Genomic DNA, 17306 nt, shown 5'->3' with positions numbered 1-17306 from the left:
ATTAGTGTGGCCAGAAAATGGGAGCTGACCAAGGTGATTTTTTGGTTAGAAGTACACTGTGTTATTGGGAAAGTTGGTGTATCGAATGATTTCTCATATTCTATGCTTGCTATGGAAAAAAAAAACACAAAACCACACAACATTTAGGACTGTGTGAATGAAACAGTGCATGGAAAAGGAAAGGAAAGGAAAAAAAAGGAAAGAAAAGGAAAGAAAAGAAAAAAGAAAAGAAAAGAAAGGGGTAATGCATTACATCCCTTCCCAGCTATAACTTCATTGCACTCATTTGGTGCTTAAAACAGTGAAAACTAGCATCTGTAATGTACAAGAAAAGATTATCCTGAAAAAGTAGTGTAAACTGAAGAAAAAATAAAAACTTCAACTATTCTCCCTGAAGAGAAGTCTTATGGCCATGATCCTACACTTAAATGAATAGGAATTTTCCTATGAACAGTGTACTCTTAGAATCATAGAATCATTAAGGTTGGAAAAGAGCTCCAAGATCTGGTCCAACCATCCCCCTACCAACAATATTACCCACTAAACCATGTCCCTAAGTACCACATCCAAGCTTTCCTGAAATACCCTCAGGGATGGTGACTCCACCACCTCCCTGGGCAGCCCATTCCAATGCCTGACTGCTCTTTCTGAGAATTTTCTCCTAATTTCCAACCTAAACCTCCCCTGGTGAAGCTTGAGGCCATTCCCTCTAGCCGTATCAGTATTTATCTGCAAGAAGAGGCCAACCCCCTGCTCCCCACACCTTCCTTTCAGGTAGCTGTAGAGAGCAATAAGGTCTCCCCTGAGCCTCCTCTTCTCCAAACTAAACAACCCCAGTTCCCTCAGCTGCTCCTCATAGGAATTGTGTTCCAGGACCTTCACCAGCTTCGTAGCCCCTCTGGACAGGTTCTAGGGCCTCAATGTCCTTCTTATAGTGAGGGGCCCAAAACTGCACACAGTACTCAAGGTGTAGCCTCACCAAAGCAGAGTAAAGGGGGATGGTTACACTATTTCTGATACAAACCAGGATGCTGTTGGCCTTCTCGGTCACATGGGCACACTGCTGGCTCATGTTCAGGCACCCCCAGATCCTTTTCCTCTGCACAGCTTTTGAGCCACTCTGCCCCAAGCCTGTAGCATTGCGTGGGGTTGTTGTGACCAAAGTGCAGGACGCTGCACTTAGCCCTGTTGAATCTCATGCTTAAGTGTTTGGAGAACTGGATAAACTTTAAAAAGGGGCTATGACCCTTTTGGGGAAAAATCTTTTCTGTGTTACCAGAAAAAATACCACCTACGCTCTACTTTCCTTTCAAAAGACCAATACATGATATATTAATGCTTTGTAGTCATTTTAAAGCAGTCACACTAAAATATTCGAATTTTACAGTTTCTTTGAGTTCTGATATTTTTAGACTACAGTATGTTGTGTGCAATACAAGCACCTGGTTTTATTTACTGTTTTTTTATCTTAGGTTTTTAACCTTTTCCAGCACAAGAGCCTTGGACTGCAAGTGAATCTTCGGGTTACTAAGCTTGTCCTCCTTCATGAAACTCCGGTAAGTATGCATTATCTTTGTGTTAGTCTGTAGAAGGTAATGATACTTGAACTTTTTTCTCTGTGAAGTCTAGCAATATTCACTCACTTCAATAGCTGACAGATTTTCTCGGTTTGCTTTTACATTTTTATTTATGTAATTATTTACAGTGCTGGGCAGCCCCAGTAAAGATCACATTTTTCCTAATCTATGTGCTGTACATACTGAGACTTTTCTGTGCTTGCAGCTGAAAGTCAGTTAAAAAAAATCATATGGAAATTGGCTATATATTTACAAAATTTATGTTCTGCTTTTTTTCAAATTCATGTAATTCAATGCAAAAAAAAATATCTTTAACGGGGTGAACAATGGGAGAATTGATGTTCTTTGTCAGCCAATCGCTAGACAAATGAAAGTTGCTATGGTATAGCACTGTTCTTTCATTGCACCTTTCAGACATCATCCCAAATCCTGTTCTTTCTTTCTGGATAAAGACAAGCTAGCTGATGTCACACCTGATTGACATTTTTTTGGGAACTTGTGGTTTTATACTGTATTTCAGGAAAATATCAACTTGATGTGTTTTCACTTCTACAAAGTATAAAGGGAATCCATTCATATTTCAGTTAGTTCATAAGAAAAAAGCAACCCCTTATCCATGTTTCAAATTAAAAAAAAAATAAAAATCCAGTGTTTCTTTCTTCAGTGTCCTCACAGCAAGTGTAGAAGTCTCATGTTCAATTCTTCTTCATGTTCATCTTCACATCATTAATATTTTCTTCTTTTTGGGTAGTGAAAAATCATCAGTTAAAGGGGACAAGGTACTAGGTGACCAGATCTGCATCTCAGTGTTCATGTGCAACTTTAATGTGAAAGAATGGTTTTAAATTCAGAAGCAGAAACCATCTTTCTTCTATGTATGCACTGTGCCATGAAAATAATACTTTTGCTATTCCAGTTAAAGAAAGTCCTTAATTGTATTTACAGAATCACAGTTTTAACAATATATATATGTATATATTTATTTCCAGGCAGATATGTATATTGGGCATCATGGAGAAAAAATGCTGGAAAGTTTTTGTAAATGGCAACATGAAGAGTTTGGCAAGAAGAATGATATACATTTAGAGATGTCCACAAGCTGGGGAGAAGACATGTCTTCAGTTGATGCAGCTATACTTATCACAAGGTAAAATACAGAATAAGCACTGAAAAATGGGGAGAGGCATAATAAGAATATTATGGATCAAGAATAGATCAAATAAGTTGACAGATCAATACAGCAAGACTTTGGTATTGAATGACAAAGAATGCATCTTGAGGCTTCTTTCCAGAATTAAACAATTGACATTAATTGAAGTGGTTTTTAGAGTCTGAAATGTTAGAACAGAAGGAGGTACTAAAGGGGTGGTAAAGATCATTTAGAAAGCATTAGTTCCAGTTGGTAAATATCTGAATTTACAGATAGGTCATTCTCATGTTTCTTTGTCTATAGGACAAATGCTTCTTTCCACCTTCATTCATTTAAGAGACACAGCACACACAGGCCTGCAGATACTTTCATTCAAAAGACAAAAGCATATTTAGACCTTTTGGGACTAGATCAGCATGACATTAATCATATTACTGTATTGTACTTCCCCGTAACGGATATAGAACCAGTATGTCTCACTGTGTGCTCAAGGTATATAGTGTACACAGTACATTCTTTGTAGTCACAGGGCTGTGAGCTCAGATCTGCAGTTCATTATAACTCTACCAGGCAGTTCACACATTCAGAAGGAAATATGCCTTCAACTTACCTGTTTCCTCCAAAGCAGTGGATTTAGGTTCTAAATCCAGGGGGATGCATCTTCATGTATCAGTATTAGCCTACATCAGTCTGATGTATCAGTACAGTCTACAGCAATTTTCCAAAGAGAAGGACAGAATGATGTTCTAACTGGTCTAGAGTTGGGCTTAATCCCATTTTTGCAGTGGAGGTTGGACTGGATGATCTTCAGATGGCCCTTCCAAATAAACATTAGAATACTGTTGTGCTATACCATGCTAACTGGTTACATGGTATCCTAAAATCCTACGCTATTTATTCAGGGCAATCTCACTGTGAGTTATATGCATTTAATAAAATTAAGCTACGTTCTAAGTACCCCAATATCTAAATTTCAGTTTTATGAACCACAACAACAAAAAAAATGCACACCTAAATTTCCCTGCTTTGGAGAGCAAGTCACATGCTGTAAGCAGCAGATGCTGAAGTCCAGCTGTTTTCTGTGATAACTGTTTTATTGCCACTTTTGCTGTTTGATTGCTTACCTTTCCTTAAAAAAGCCCACACCCTTTTCTTGTTAACCTCCATCCGCTATATATTGTGTTCTGTCTGCTTTATGGATTGTTATTTCTTTGAGGAGTCAGGTGAGTTTTTGTTACGCATTTGTGTGTTGGCTAAGTGGTAGACCTTCACTCACATTCCTGTGAACTACTATGTAAAATACAAGAAATAAGAAAAGCAGATAATGGCATCTGTAACAAATTTTCATTAGCTTATCAGCAAACATCTTTGGGATGGCAGAATGGAAGGGAATTTATCAGTTTAAGACCCAGACTGATTTTAATAGCAGTGATGAGTTGGTGGGGAAAGTCTAGATGGAGAAGGAAAAGTGTGAGTAGTAGGAAAGTGAGAGCTTGCTACAGCATGAGGAATGGACAAGTACCCAACATGGCAGCAGGTTAATGAAAAGTGCTAACGGGGAGCAGAGGTTCTTGAATCTCAATGTATGCTGTGATTGTTGAAAGGCAATTGATCAGTTGCATACTGTTTGATTGCTGTAAGCATGGGGTTGCTGAGTGACCTGTTACCTGTCTCCTTACTCTGATAAGTTGCAGTACCTGAATCTTCAACAGCAACTTAAAGAAGCATTAAATCCTTCAAGCCAACACCTCTGGCACTGCCAGGAGAGTAAAAATTATTATGCCATACATTGACAAAGTTGGCTGTTCTCCCACATCTGATCTTCCAGTCTGTTGTCTCAGCTTAATGGTCAAGTGCAGAACATTAGACACATTTTCAATCTGTCTAGGCTGAACTTCTTAGCTGTATCTCAACAGCAGTGTATTATGAAATAAAGAATTTCACAAGTCTTTCCTCTCATTTTTCCATTTTTACCTTAATCAGCCTTCATGGGAAGAGATAGAAGAGTTCTGAATTGATGCAAATGAGGTGTTAGTTAAAGCAGTCAAGATGCCTGGAGATGTCTTTAGCAACCAGTGTGTTTGACCACAGACATTTTTTAAATTTCAGGCAGCATTTCTAAATATTAAAAAAGCTTCTGACTTTTGGAAAGTCTACTCATACTTTAAGACACACTTATCTGATGTACTTTTTAGTAACGATATTCTGATTTGCATTGCCTTAAACTTTTTCTCTGTCAGTTTTAATGTTTTCTTTTTTGAGGTGGATTTCTGATTAATGTTAAGGAAATTGAAGCAAAGAGCAGGGAAGTGATTGGTTGGAGGTCAGTTAGTAAGTTAGCACTGGAGTCAGGATTTAAAGATCTGTTCTGAGGTTTTTATTTATTTTTTTTTTTCAGTGGTATTATTCTCTGGGCTATACTGCCTCCCATCTCAGAGCTGCTTTAGCTGCTAATAAATCATACCAGTGCGGTTTGCTGACTGTGGGAATGTTTTGCTAATCCAGGCTCCCTCTGCACATCATCAGGTTTATGGTATAGCTAACCCCATGTGTGGCTACACTTGTGTGTTTTGTTAATTCACAGAGTCTTAATTCTGTTTTACAAACACATAACAGGCTCCTTTGTCATAACTTAAAAACAGCTATGGACAGCAGACCTGCTTTATTGAGAGAAATAATTTTGTTTAGAAAGATGAACACCAATATTACAAGTAAAAAATGTAAAGTTTTAATTATCTAACACATTCTTTGGCAGACTGCCTAAAATTTACCCGCACCTCCCTTTTGTATAACACGACAATAGAACAGCAAGTGTTCTTGTAACCAAAAGAGTTATAAATAAGGTAATATCACTATTCTGCAGAACTAATATTTAATGTTGACTATAAAGAGCATATTAGAGATTTTTATTCAACAGTCAAAGAACCATCATAACCTTTTCATGAACAAGGCACTATTCAAGAATTATTTTTGCATTTCTTTTGGAAAACTGAAAGCCAAACCAGTTTTTCCTAACAACTTTTAGTTTCTCTGCTGCCCAGATAGGCTGCAATGATACCTGTGATTTCCTTTGGATTACCTTATTCTGATGAAGTAATGTCAACTTTAAAATATGGCGTCATAAAATAAAAGGAAGACAGATAACATTTGAATAGTGTATTTAGAAAGGATAAGGGAGGCTTGATCTAAGGAGTATGTATGAATTAAAACAAATTATTTTAAGGACTCTTCTGGTAAAACAATCTCATTGACAGTTATAAAATAGCTCTATTACTTTAGAGTTATGCACGTACATACCAGAAACTATTTTTCTCTGTGGAAAAAAAAAATAAATCAGAAATTAGCATACTTCATTTGGAAGTGAATTAAATCATTGAGTCCAGTTACCTGAACACTTCAGGGCTAACTAAAAGTTAAAACATCTTATTAAGGGCATTATCCTAATGAACACCAGCAGGCAAGGGGCATCAACCACTTCTCTGGAAAGTCTGTTCCTGTGATTTACTATCCTCACAGAAATGACATTTTCCCTAATGTCCAGTTGGAACCTCCTGTGGCAGAGCTGTTCTCACATGTCCTGCCATGGGTTCCCAGGGAGCAGAGGCCAGCACCTCCCTCTGCCCTTCCCCTCCTCAGGGAGTTGCTGAGCCATGAGGTTGCCTCTTGTCCCTCCTCTTCTCCAAACTGGACAACCCAAGTGTCCTCAGCCTCTCCTCACAGGACCTGCCTCCAGCCTTTTTGCCAGCTTTGTTACTCTCCCCTTTCAAGTGTCTCAACATCCTTTCTACATTGTGGAGCCCAGAACTGCACCAATGCTACACAGAGCAATCGAATCATCTCTTCAGACTGGCAGACTGGCTGGCTATGCTGTGGTTACTGCACCCCAAAATGCAGTTTGCTGCCAAATGGTTGGCTGGCAGGGCACACTGCGGGCTCATGCTGAGCCTGCTGTCAACAGCACCGCCAGGTCCCTTTCTGCTGAGCTGCTCTCCCTCCAGCCACTCCTGTTCCAGCCTGTGCCTGTGTCTGTGTCTGGCCTTACTCACACTGCCCCAGGTGCAGAACCTGGCAGAACCTTTGCCTTTGTGGAACTCCATGCTGTTGATGTTTGCCCAATGCTCCCATCTAGCTAGATCCCTCCACATCTTGTCCCTCCAGAGAGCCGCATCAGTATTGTCAGCAAACTTGCTAGGGACGCCTTCAACTCCTGCATCCAGATCTCTCTGATAACACTGTTGAACAGTCCAGGCTCTAGAATTGAGCCGTGGGAGATACTGCTAGTGAGTGGCCACAAGCCAGATATAGTCCCATTCACTACTGCTCTTTGAGTGCTGCCGTTTAGCCAGTTCATCACCCAGTGTAGCAAGTCCCTTTACATCTCACATTTCTTCTCAAACAACAGGTCTAGTAGGGGCACCTTTCGTAGTTGCTTTTGTAAGTTAATATGACTGAAAATTATATTCACCATGCTTTAGGAATTTCTCAGACTTGTTTCTTGCAGCATTATGATATCCCTGCATGATATTGCAGTTTATGTCTGAGAAGTTGAAATCTTCTTTCTCCTTCTCTCCTCACAGCTTTTGTTGCTGAACATGATGTCATATGGCATGGGATATCTCCTTGGTCAGTCTAGCTCATCTGCCCTGGCTGTGTCTACTCTCCACCTCTTGCCCATGCCCAGCCTACTGGCATTTGGTGAGGCAGGGCTGGAGATAATCTTGAACAGCCTTGATGTTCTTCCAGCGCTGCTCAGCAATTGCCAAAACGTTGGTGAAACATCGCCAGCATTCTACATACAAGTGCAAAGCACAACAGTACATAGGCTGCTGTGGGGAAAGCCAACTCCATTCTAGCCAGACCCAGTACATCATCATCCATTTATTCATATTTGTCTACAGTATCTGTAGTCTCTGCAGTCTGAATGATCTATAATTGAAAAAATGCTTGAGGCATTTTCACTGTAAGATTCATTCTATAGAAGTTGCAAATGGCATAAGCAGTACTTAGATTTACTTGTATTTTATTGTTGCATTTTCAATTATTTGCAGACTACAGAAATCTTCCTAAACCTAGAACAAGATTTTTTTTAAGCATTGTTGATAGTTACAACACACAGAGGAAGTACAGTTCCTTCGTATATATGTGTAATACTGAAAACTTACATGACAAGGTCACACCAGAAGGTTGCAGGGTCTGGCAGTCAAAAACTGTTGAAATGTAAAGGGATAGAGATTTGTTATTAAGTTTCACTGCAGTAAAATACAACTCTGTAAATCTGAGTTCTTGCAAGTGCACAGTGAGAAAGAAAATAATTTTGTCTTCATAGTTCTTTTTTCCATCACTAATTTAATTACTGCAAGCTCTCCTGGTTTCTTTGCAAACTTTTACAGTGTCTACTATTTTCTTTTGACATCCACAACAAGGGAGTTCATGAGAACCACAAATATCCTTACTATTATTTATTTTTAATAGGGTTGCGAGTGCAGGCAGAAACATGTAAACATGAAAAGAGTGCATCTTAGAATCAAAGCTTTTTTTTTTTTTTTTAATAAAAGAAAACAAAAGAGCTCTCCTGTATTTATCACATTGATTTTAAAACTTAGAAATTGTTGTTTTCCATATTCTTAAAATCTACCTATTTTTCTAATTTGAAGTTATACTTATATATGTAACTTATATAAAATATAAACATATGTTATATTTACATATATATTTATATCTATATTATTTTTTTATAACTTCAAGATTTTTGAGTCTGTAAAGTTGATGAAGCCTGTAATATTACATGGGAGAAAAATCTGCATAAATTTATCTGTTTCTGTCAACATGTTCTTTAGGGCTGTAGTATTCATAAAGCGTATGTTCCATTCAATAATGTCTTTCATCCTTACGTACCCTTGTGTTACGTACCCTTGCATGAAGCTAAACTCAATTTTAAAACTATGATTATTTAGTGTAAGTTCCTAGGATTAAATTCAGTCAGTTATTTTTACATTTGATTTTTGTAGTAAGCAAGAAAACTAGGCAGTCTTGAAACAAAGATATAAAATAAAGGAACATTGGCTGTGTTATGAAATAGACCATTGCCTTACTTACTTTTAGAACGAACAGTTGCATCTTATTTCTCATCTGTGTCACTTCAGCTTTCAAACAGGGATCTCTTTCTACCATTTGTAGCTAAAGAGCTGTTTGAAAGCTCCTCCCTATATAAATACTTGTAGGCTGTGATCAAGTCACAACTCATCTTTCTGTTAGATTAACTAAGAGAGTTTTTAAAGCTTGTTTCCCAGACATGTAATCATTCTCTTAGCTCTTTCCAGGCCTTTTCATATTTTTCAAATTGTAAGCACCAAAATTTGACACGGCACTGTGAACAGGATACTGTTCACTCTCTTGAAGAAAACTCTTACTGCCTGTTTTCAAATGTTATCCTTCTCATGTTGTCCTTGTCCTTCTCATGTTGGCCTTTTGTTTTCACCCTACCTATTCAAGTTTTGGGATCCAGTTTTGGCTACATTACACAGAATCACAAAATGGTTGAGGCTATGAGGGACCTCCAGAGATCATCTAGTCCAACCCCCCTGCTCAAGCAGTATCACCTAGAATGTGTTACACAGGATCACATCCAGGCAGATTTTGAATATCTCCAAAGAAAAAGACTTGACAAACTCTTTGGGCAGCCTGTTCCAGTGCTCTGTCACCCAAACTGTAAAGAAGTTCTTCCTCATATGGTGATGAAACCTCCTGTGGTTCAATTTGTATCTGTTAAAAAGTTACATGCGTTAAAAAGTTATTCAAATGACTGAAATATTAAAATTGATTTGTCTTCATTCCTCTTTGTATTCTACCAGATCTCATTTCATTTTCAAACTTTACCAGCAGTGCTCTCTTATTTTGTTCCAAATAATTGTTTAACAGTAATGCTGGGCCTAGATGCCATTGGACTTCATTGTCCTTGGCCTCTTCACTTTTCTATATCTGTTTTGAGATGTTAGCTACGCATTCAATTCATTTAAAACTTCACTTACCACACTTCTGACATTTTCTTAAATTTGGCTGAAACATGAACTTTAGAAGGCCTATTTGTATTATCATATTTAATGTCAGTTCAACTTTACAGAGCATAAATGATCTGTTAACTATTTAAATATTTAAATTTAGTGTTTTCTGATTTTATAAAATATACTGTCCAGTGCATACCATTGCAGTTGAGGTTTTCCCTCAAAACTGAACAGTTCCTGAAAAAGCATGTACAATAAGTTGTTCATTTGCTAAAATTCCCAACTGAATAATATGTGTGTAAATTATCTTTTGGTTCATTAACTCATAAATTGATTTTCATATATTGTTTTATTTACCTTTTTACTTTTTTTCTTTTAAAGAAGTGTGTTAATTGCTTATTATGTACCTCGTTTATATGTGGAAATTATTTCAAAATTTTCCATTGCATGAAAAGACAAGAACATCTTTAGTGTTGTCATTATTCACTTAGTACAATTTAAACAAAAGCATTTTTAATGTGATGAGAATGTATTTTTCCATGTGTGCAATTAATTACAACAGTTCTTTATAAAATGTAATGTTTTAAGATAACTTGTCTCTTGGGCAATATTCCGCAAATGTCTTATATCTTAAATTTTTTTTATGTCCTACTAACTACATCAATGGTGGCAGCAGGAGTTAGACTGCAGTTCCAAACCTAGCAGAGCATTTTTCAACATTATGAACATTGGAGGAGTTAGGAAATTGAAAGTAGGGCGAAAGCCACAATGAAGATTTAGTAGACTGCTAAAATCTATTATCTATCTTCTGTTTCTTCTTTTGTCTAACCAAATATATTGAAGGAAACCAGTTTGGTAAACCAGTTTGGACAAGTAAGTCCAACTAGTATGCCTAAAATAAGTATTAACTTTATCTAAAATGACAGATTGGTCAAACAGTTCATAAAAATTGTCTGGTTTCTTCTTTATTTTTTCTCTGCTGCTTTCTATCCTTTCTTCATGTCTTCTGTTGTTTTTCCCATCCACACATCAAGATTTATTTTAAAAAAACAGCATATAATGAGATACTTTATATTTGGAAAGTGGATAATTAGGCCTTCTCTGAAGACCTTTCTAAATTCTGTAAGTAGTTAAGAATGCACTAACTAAATGTAATTTCTTGAAATAATGTGTTAGTAGATAACCATTCTTGCTTAGAATTTTTTCTAGTATTAGCCAATTTCATCAAACTTGAGTTTGATCATCAATCATAAATCTCAAGAAAACCCCTCTTGACTCTCACTTGAATAAAGACATGTTTTCCCTTCCATGTGCACACAAAGTATCCATTCAGAATAATGGAAGTTGTGTGCTAGATCCTTACTAGGAGTGGATTTCACACCAATTTTTTGCTTTCACTGTTAGACTTAGGGACTTGTGCTCCAAAACCTTATGTATGAATTAATGATAATGCTATTATCTTAGCCCTAGTTTGCTAAGAGAAGGAAGGAAAAGAACAAACAAATAATCTCAATGGTTTATACACGTATAAAAGTATATACATATATATGTATGTATATATATATACACATGTGTAGGCTAAATGTATACATACTGGAAGGTAGTTGATGGAATGTGATGGAATTACCTTTTAGGAATTAGAGAACAATTTATGTAAGAGTCATTTGTAGGTATAGCTAGAGCCCTAAATCTTTGCTAAGGAGCCTAGTCTTAAGTGAGTGTAATACATTCATGTACTTGGAAATAAAAGGAGGTATTGCATTCTTTCAGTGTAAAAAAGGATCTAAGAAGCATTTATTGTACTTCCCTCTTGCCAAATCATAGCAGAACTGTTTCCCCCAAGTCCCATAATGAGACTCTGGATGCATAGCTTAACCATAGTCAGCCAAGATGGAAAAACAAAACAAAAACAGCTCAGTAAGTTACTGAGAACAAAGCTATTACATAAGCAAAAACCTCTTGAACATTGGCAATAATCTTCTGTTAAATTTGAAGGTATGCTCTTTTTTTTTCTTTTTTTTTTTTTTTTTTTAATCTTCTTACTACATCAGTTAATATTTATGGTAGTTGTATGGCTATGTGTAGAAGACCATGTATGTCCTAGATTGTCTTTATACATGTTCTCTTGCTTAACAGAAAGTACCATATTTCTAATCATTCTGTCATGTTGCTTAACAATACAATAAGTCCCTTGTGTCACATAGCACAGAACAAAGAATTGTGTTACAACCCAGTGCATTAATGCAATTTGTTGCAGGTTTGAAAAACTAAAGAACTTCCTTCTGTATCTGATTATAGTTTCTTGTTCACCACTTTTGGCTGTATTTCCCAAGCTCATCTAAATGGATTCCCAGAGTTACTTTATCACTTTAGTCAGAAGATTTGTTTCTAGCAGTGTTGTTTTGCTTTACTATTCAGTGATTATCTGGCAATAGTGACTGGAGAATCAAAACCTATAACCCCATGTCTGTGGCTGTGTGGCCTTTAACAAGTGTCAGAAATCTGCCAGCCTCTTGAGATTGCTTTTCAGCCTAAATCACTATGTGGGAATAGTCTGTGGGAAACAAACAAACAAAAAGCTCTTTGAATAGTTGCATTTGTAAAAATGATAAGTATCACTAGTCTACTCTCTCATCTCAAGCACCAAACAATTCCTAGCAAACAATGCTAACAAACATTTAGTTACTAGAAAATAAATACACATTTCTGAATGTGTCAGACATTTCTGAAAGAGAACTATCTTTCATTGTTAAATCTTCTTCTATAAAAAAAGTAGAATTTGGGCTTGAGTCTAATCCATATTAATGTGATTATTTAACTGACTTCCAACTTATTTTTTTCTTTTAGAGCCTTTAACAGCTGTATTTATTAAAAGATGTAATATATCTACTTAACAATGTGTTACCTAACTATACTATAGTCAGTATATATGCATGAAATGCGTACTTGGAGCTTTCTAGGTATAAAAAAACAAATATGATTATTCATGCAAAACTATTTAATAATTTAAGCATTATTGGAAACAGAAAATTTCTATATTGGTTTCTTCTTTCCAGTGTATCAGTTAGTTTCCACTGATAAATACAGCCACTAATAATAAATACATAGATATGTGTCCGTAAGTGCATATGTGTGTTTATATATATATTTATGTCTGTCTATATGTACATCTGTACCTTTGTAGCTTCACAGATGTAGCTTCAATATGAAATGAGGTATCTCTGGCCCATATTGCCTATGTAAAAATTGAGACCATTACTCTGTGGTACAGCATAAGGACAGAATGTTCTTTATTTGAGTACATGTCAATAAAATTCAGGTAAGTAGGCAATATTTCTCTTAGATGACATATGTGTTGTGCTTTTTTTTTTTTTGCTAATGCATACCTCATTCTAATGCATAATGCATGAGGTATGCATTCTAATGCATACCTCAAATTCTATTAAAAAGAAACTCTGCCTTTGCTTTTTTGATAATTTTGTTATCTGTCTCTGAGAATGTGTAAAATAGGTGTGAAAATGATTTCCAGGCAGACGTTGTTTAAAACAGGGGTAAGGTATTGTGGTGGTTTTATCTTGCTAGGCAGCTGAACTTCACCACAACCGTTCTCTCACTGCCACTCCTCAAAAAAGGAGGTGATGAAGGAAAGGAAAGCCTTACCTCATGGATTCAGATAAGGATAATTTAATCAAAGAAAAAATAATTATTAAGGTAGAATTATTATTAATTTAAAAAATATTTAAATGGAAAAGTGAAAGGGGGTAAAGGGAGAAAAAAGAAAAAAAAAAAAAACACCAAAAAATAAAACCAAGCAAAGGCCATGTGAAAGTGCAGAGGAAAGAAATTACTCTCTATTTCCCACCAACAACCGATGCTTGACTACATCCTCGAAGCAGGGCCTCAACACACTGTGGTGGTTTTACTCAGGTGGACAGGTGAGTTCACCACAGTCACTCTCTCACTCAGCCTCCTCAAAGAGGAAGAGTGAGAAAATGCAATGCAAAGGGTTTGAGGGTTGAGATAAGAATGAGGAGATCGCACAGGAACTATTGTGATGGGCAAGACAGACTCAGAGTAGGAAGATAGTAAGATTTATTGCCTATTATTAACAAGCTAGAGAAGTGAAAAACAAAGGAAAGAAACCAAAAATGCCTTCCCCCCATCCACCCTCTTCCACCTCTTCCCCATGAGTGGCACCGGGGAACGGAGGAATGGGGGTTAGGGTCAGTCTATAGCACTTTGTGTCCTCTGCTCCTTCATGGTCACTCTCATCCCCTGTGCTGTGGGGTCCCTCCTACGGGATGCAGTCCTTGCCAAACTGATCTTGCAGATATGGGTTAATACCACAGGGTCCATCCATCAGGAACAAACTGCTCCAGTCTGGATCTCCCATGGGCAGCAGCTCCTGCCAGATCACCTGCTCCTGCATGGGCTCCTCTCCACGGGCTACAGCTCCAGCCCAGAATCTGCACTGGCGGGAGTCCTCCACAGGCTGCAGCCTCCATCAGTGCAGGTCCACCTGCTCCACAGTGGTCTCCTCCACAGGCTGCGGTGTGGAACCCTCCTCTACCATGGTTCTCCATGGTCTGCAGGGGGACAGCCTGCTTCACCATGGTCCTTATCACAGGCTGCAGGGGACTTCTGCTCCAGCACCTGGCGCACTTCTCCCCCTTTTTCTTCATTGACCTTGGTGGCTGCAGGGCTGTTTCTCACTCCTCTCTCACACAGCTGCTGTGTGGCAGCAGGTTTTTTTGTTTTCTCTTTCTTAAAAATGCTGCCACAGAGGCACAAACAACATTGCTTATTGGCTTGGCTCTGGTCAGCAGTGGGGCCATTATCTAATATGGGGCAGCTTTTAGATTCTTCTCAAAGAAGCCACCCGTAGGGCCCCATGCAACCAAAACCTTGCCATGTAAACCCACTACACATGCATAGCCGTTGTTTGGAAGGACAGGCGTTTTAAGAACAAGAGCTTCCCTTTCCTTCCTTTTTCCACTGTTTATTGCTTAGGCTGACATCATATGGTATGGAATATCCCTTTGGTTGGTTTAGGTCAGCTGCCCTGGCGATATTCCTTCCTCACCTATTGCTTCACCTATTGCCTGCTGGCTCTGGAGGGGTTAGAGGGAGTCCTGATGTTGTGCTAGCATTGCTCAGCAATAGACAGAACACTGGTGTGTTACCAGTGCTGTTGTAGCTACAAGAGTAGAGCACAGCACTGTATGGGCTGCTGCAGGGAAATTTAACTTCATCCCAGTCAGACCCAGTACAAGTATTTACTCAACTTAACGCAATTAAGTGCTCTCATTTATAGAACTGTGGCTAGACTGAGAGTTGTGTTGGTGATATTCATTTCCCAATGAGTTAACTTGAAATTGAGCACTGTTAGAATGGATGCCCCACCAGAAATACTTGTCCAACATGCACTTACACCATGTTTTCTTTTAGTCATGTTAACTAAAGACATTTAGTCATGTCTTTGGAGCACAATTTTACTCTATTTTTTTGATCTAAATCCTGGATTACAGTGCTTCTTTTGGATCTGGTGTTAAGTATCACAGAGATTTTTATTTCAAATGAAAGATAACTTCTGCAAATTTCTGAAGACTAACTTTAGACTTGTTACATTTCAAAAAACTGAAATGGTTAAGAAAAGGCAAAATTATGTAAAATGCAATATAAATGTATGATACATTATTTTGTCACCTGACTACTCTTAAATCTCTTCTGAGAATATCTAAAGTTTTGGGTATTCGTGGCCTTTGCTTCCCCATGCTCTTTGTTGAGATAATGATGTTCTGTATTTATTCTTTGAGCCACATAAGGTATTTGTAAATAGGTCACACAATCATTGTGAGTCTGACAGTTTGGCTTGCTTAACATTTTTCTTTTTTCCACCCCCAATTCTAGGAAGGATTTCTGCGTGCACAAAGACGAACCATGTGATACTGTTGGTAAGTAAATAAACGTAAGAGGCTACAATATGACAGCAGCATCTGCAATGGGTAGCTGTAACTAGCTAAAATACAGATGTCTAAAGTTCCAACAATACTTTGTTAGTTATATACAGGTATCTAGATAGTTAGATATACAGTACTTTGTTGCACATCCATTTAACTAGAGTGTTAAAAAGTATTATATTTCTATCTCATTTCTTTAATATACTCTTTATTTATTTTTTTAAAAAAATCATTGACAGTTTAATAACAAATTGTTTTAGTATTCTTAAGAACAGCAAGTTAAAGCATGTATATGATTATTTCTTTACTACTGTGGATTTATCTTTGATAAGAATATGTCATTTTTTTTTACTGTAAGAATATAATATAATAGAGTAATACAGTGTTTATGAAGCATATAACTGTTCAGAAACTTACAGGATGTTTACTGTTGTGCAAGTCATCTTCTGGTACCTACAATTAAAGTAAGTGCGGGCTATGTTTAGGTTTTCTGTCAAAATTCATTCCCCCTCACACCCTTTTGGTGTTCTTCAGTAAGAAGAAGAACCTCTTCCTGATGTCTAGCATATACCTCCCCTGCCTCAGCTTGACACCATTCCCGAGGGTCCTGTCACTGGTGTCTAAAGAGAATAGATTGGCGCCTTCCCCTCCACTCTCCCTCATGAGGAAGCTGTAGACCGTGATGAGATCTCTCCTCAGCCTCCACTTTTCCAGGCTGAACAGGCCAAGTGACCTCACACGTCTTCCCTTCTAGGCCCTTCACCACCTTTGTAGCCCTTCTCTGGACACTCTCCAAATGTTTTACATCCTTTTTGTGCTGTGGTGCCCAGAACTGCACATAGTACTTGAGGTGAGGTTGCACCAACACAGAGTAGAGCGGGACAATCACTTCCCTTGACTGACTAGAGATGCCGTGCTTGATGTACCCCAGGATATGGTTGGTCCTCCTGGCTGTCAGGGCACACTGCTGGCTCATATTCAGCCAGCTATCAACCACAACCCTCAGATCCCTCTCTGCAGGGCTGCTCTCCAGCATCTTGTCACCCAGTCTGTACATATGGCCAGGGTTGCCCCGTCCCATGTAAAACTGTTAAGAGTACATGTAGACTGTGGTTTCAGTTTGACATATTTTTCTTTTGCTTTCACTAACTTCTAAAAAACTCAGACATTGAGTTTTAGTCCTAGATTAGATCATCAGTAGAAGTTAATTGAAAGGTAAGCAAGAGCTCTTTGATCTATAGATCTTCATATAACATCTTTATAGGCAAAAGGAGATATCAAATTCCAGGGATGTTTAACGTGCTGTACATTACAGAATTTATCAAAGGGCGTAGACAAAAAATGCTAATGTCGTATCAACCATACAATTCCTAGTTTTCCAGAGCTTGCCAGTGAACGAAAGAAAGAGAGAAAGAAAATAAACAAAAGCATATACCAAAATACAAACTCCTGTCTACCATAAAAAGAATAGTAAGGCAATTCTGTTGGAATGGTAGTGTAACTGTGAACATACATGAGGCACTCACGGTATTCCTTGTAGCACATAACTCAATCCAGAAGTGAAATTCAGGAGAAAGGAACATTACAGGACAGATGTCATTATTGGAAAGGGTTGTTG

At 37.7% G+C, this 17306-nt stretch overlaps 1 protein-coding gene across 2 annotated transcripts in view; it reads left to right on the top strand.

Moving 5' to 3' along the window:
- ADAMTS19 (ADAM metallopeptidase with thrombospondin type 1 motif 19) overlaps positions 1-17306 on the top strand; it is a 163081-nt gene that overhangs the window by 41456 nt on the left and 104319 nt on the right. The window contains exons 5-7 of one of the 2 annotated variants that reach the window (XM_068666760.1): positions 1491-1556; positions 2567-2724; positions 15639-15682. In XM_068666760.1, the coding sequence (XP_068522861.1) occupies positions 1491-1556; positions 2567-2724; positions 15639-15682 (268 nt within the window). Of the gene's footprint in view, positions 1-1472; positions 1557-2566; positions 2725-15638; positions 15683-17306 lie in introns of both variants that reach the window. The other variant, XM_068666759.1, reaches the window with a different exon arrangement.

Source organism: Anas acuta, chromosome Z, assembly GCF_963932015.1.
Source record: "Anas acuta chromosome Z, bAnaAcu1.1, whole genome shotgun sequence".
Lineage (NCBI taxonomy): Eukaryota > Metazoa > Chordata > Aves > Anseriformes > Anatidae > Anas > Anas acuta.
Note: the sequence above shows the minus strand (reverse complement) of the source record. Positions and strands in the feature narration are given on the sequence as shown.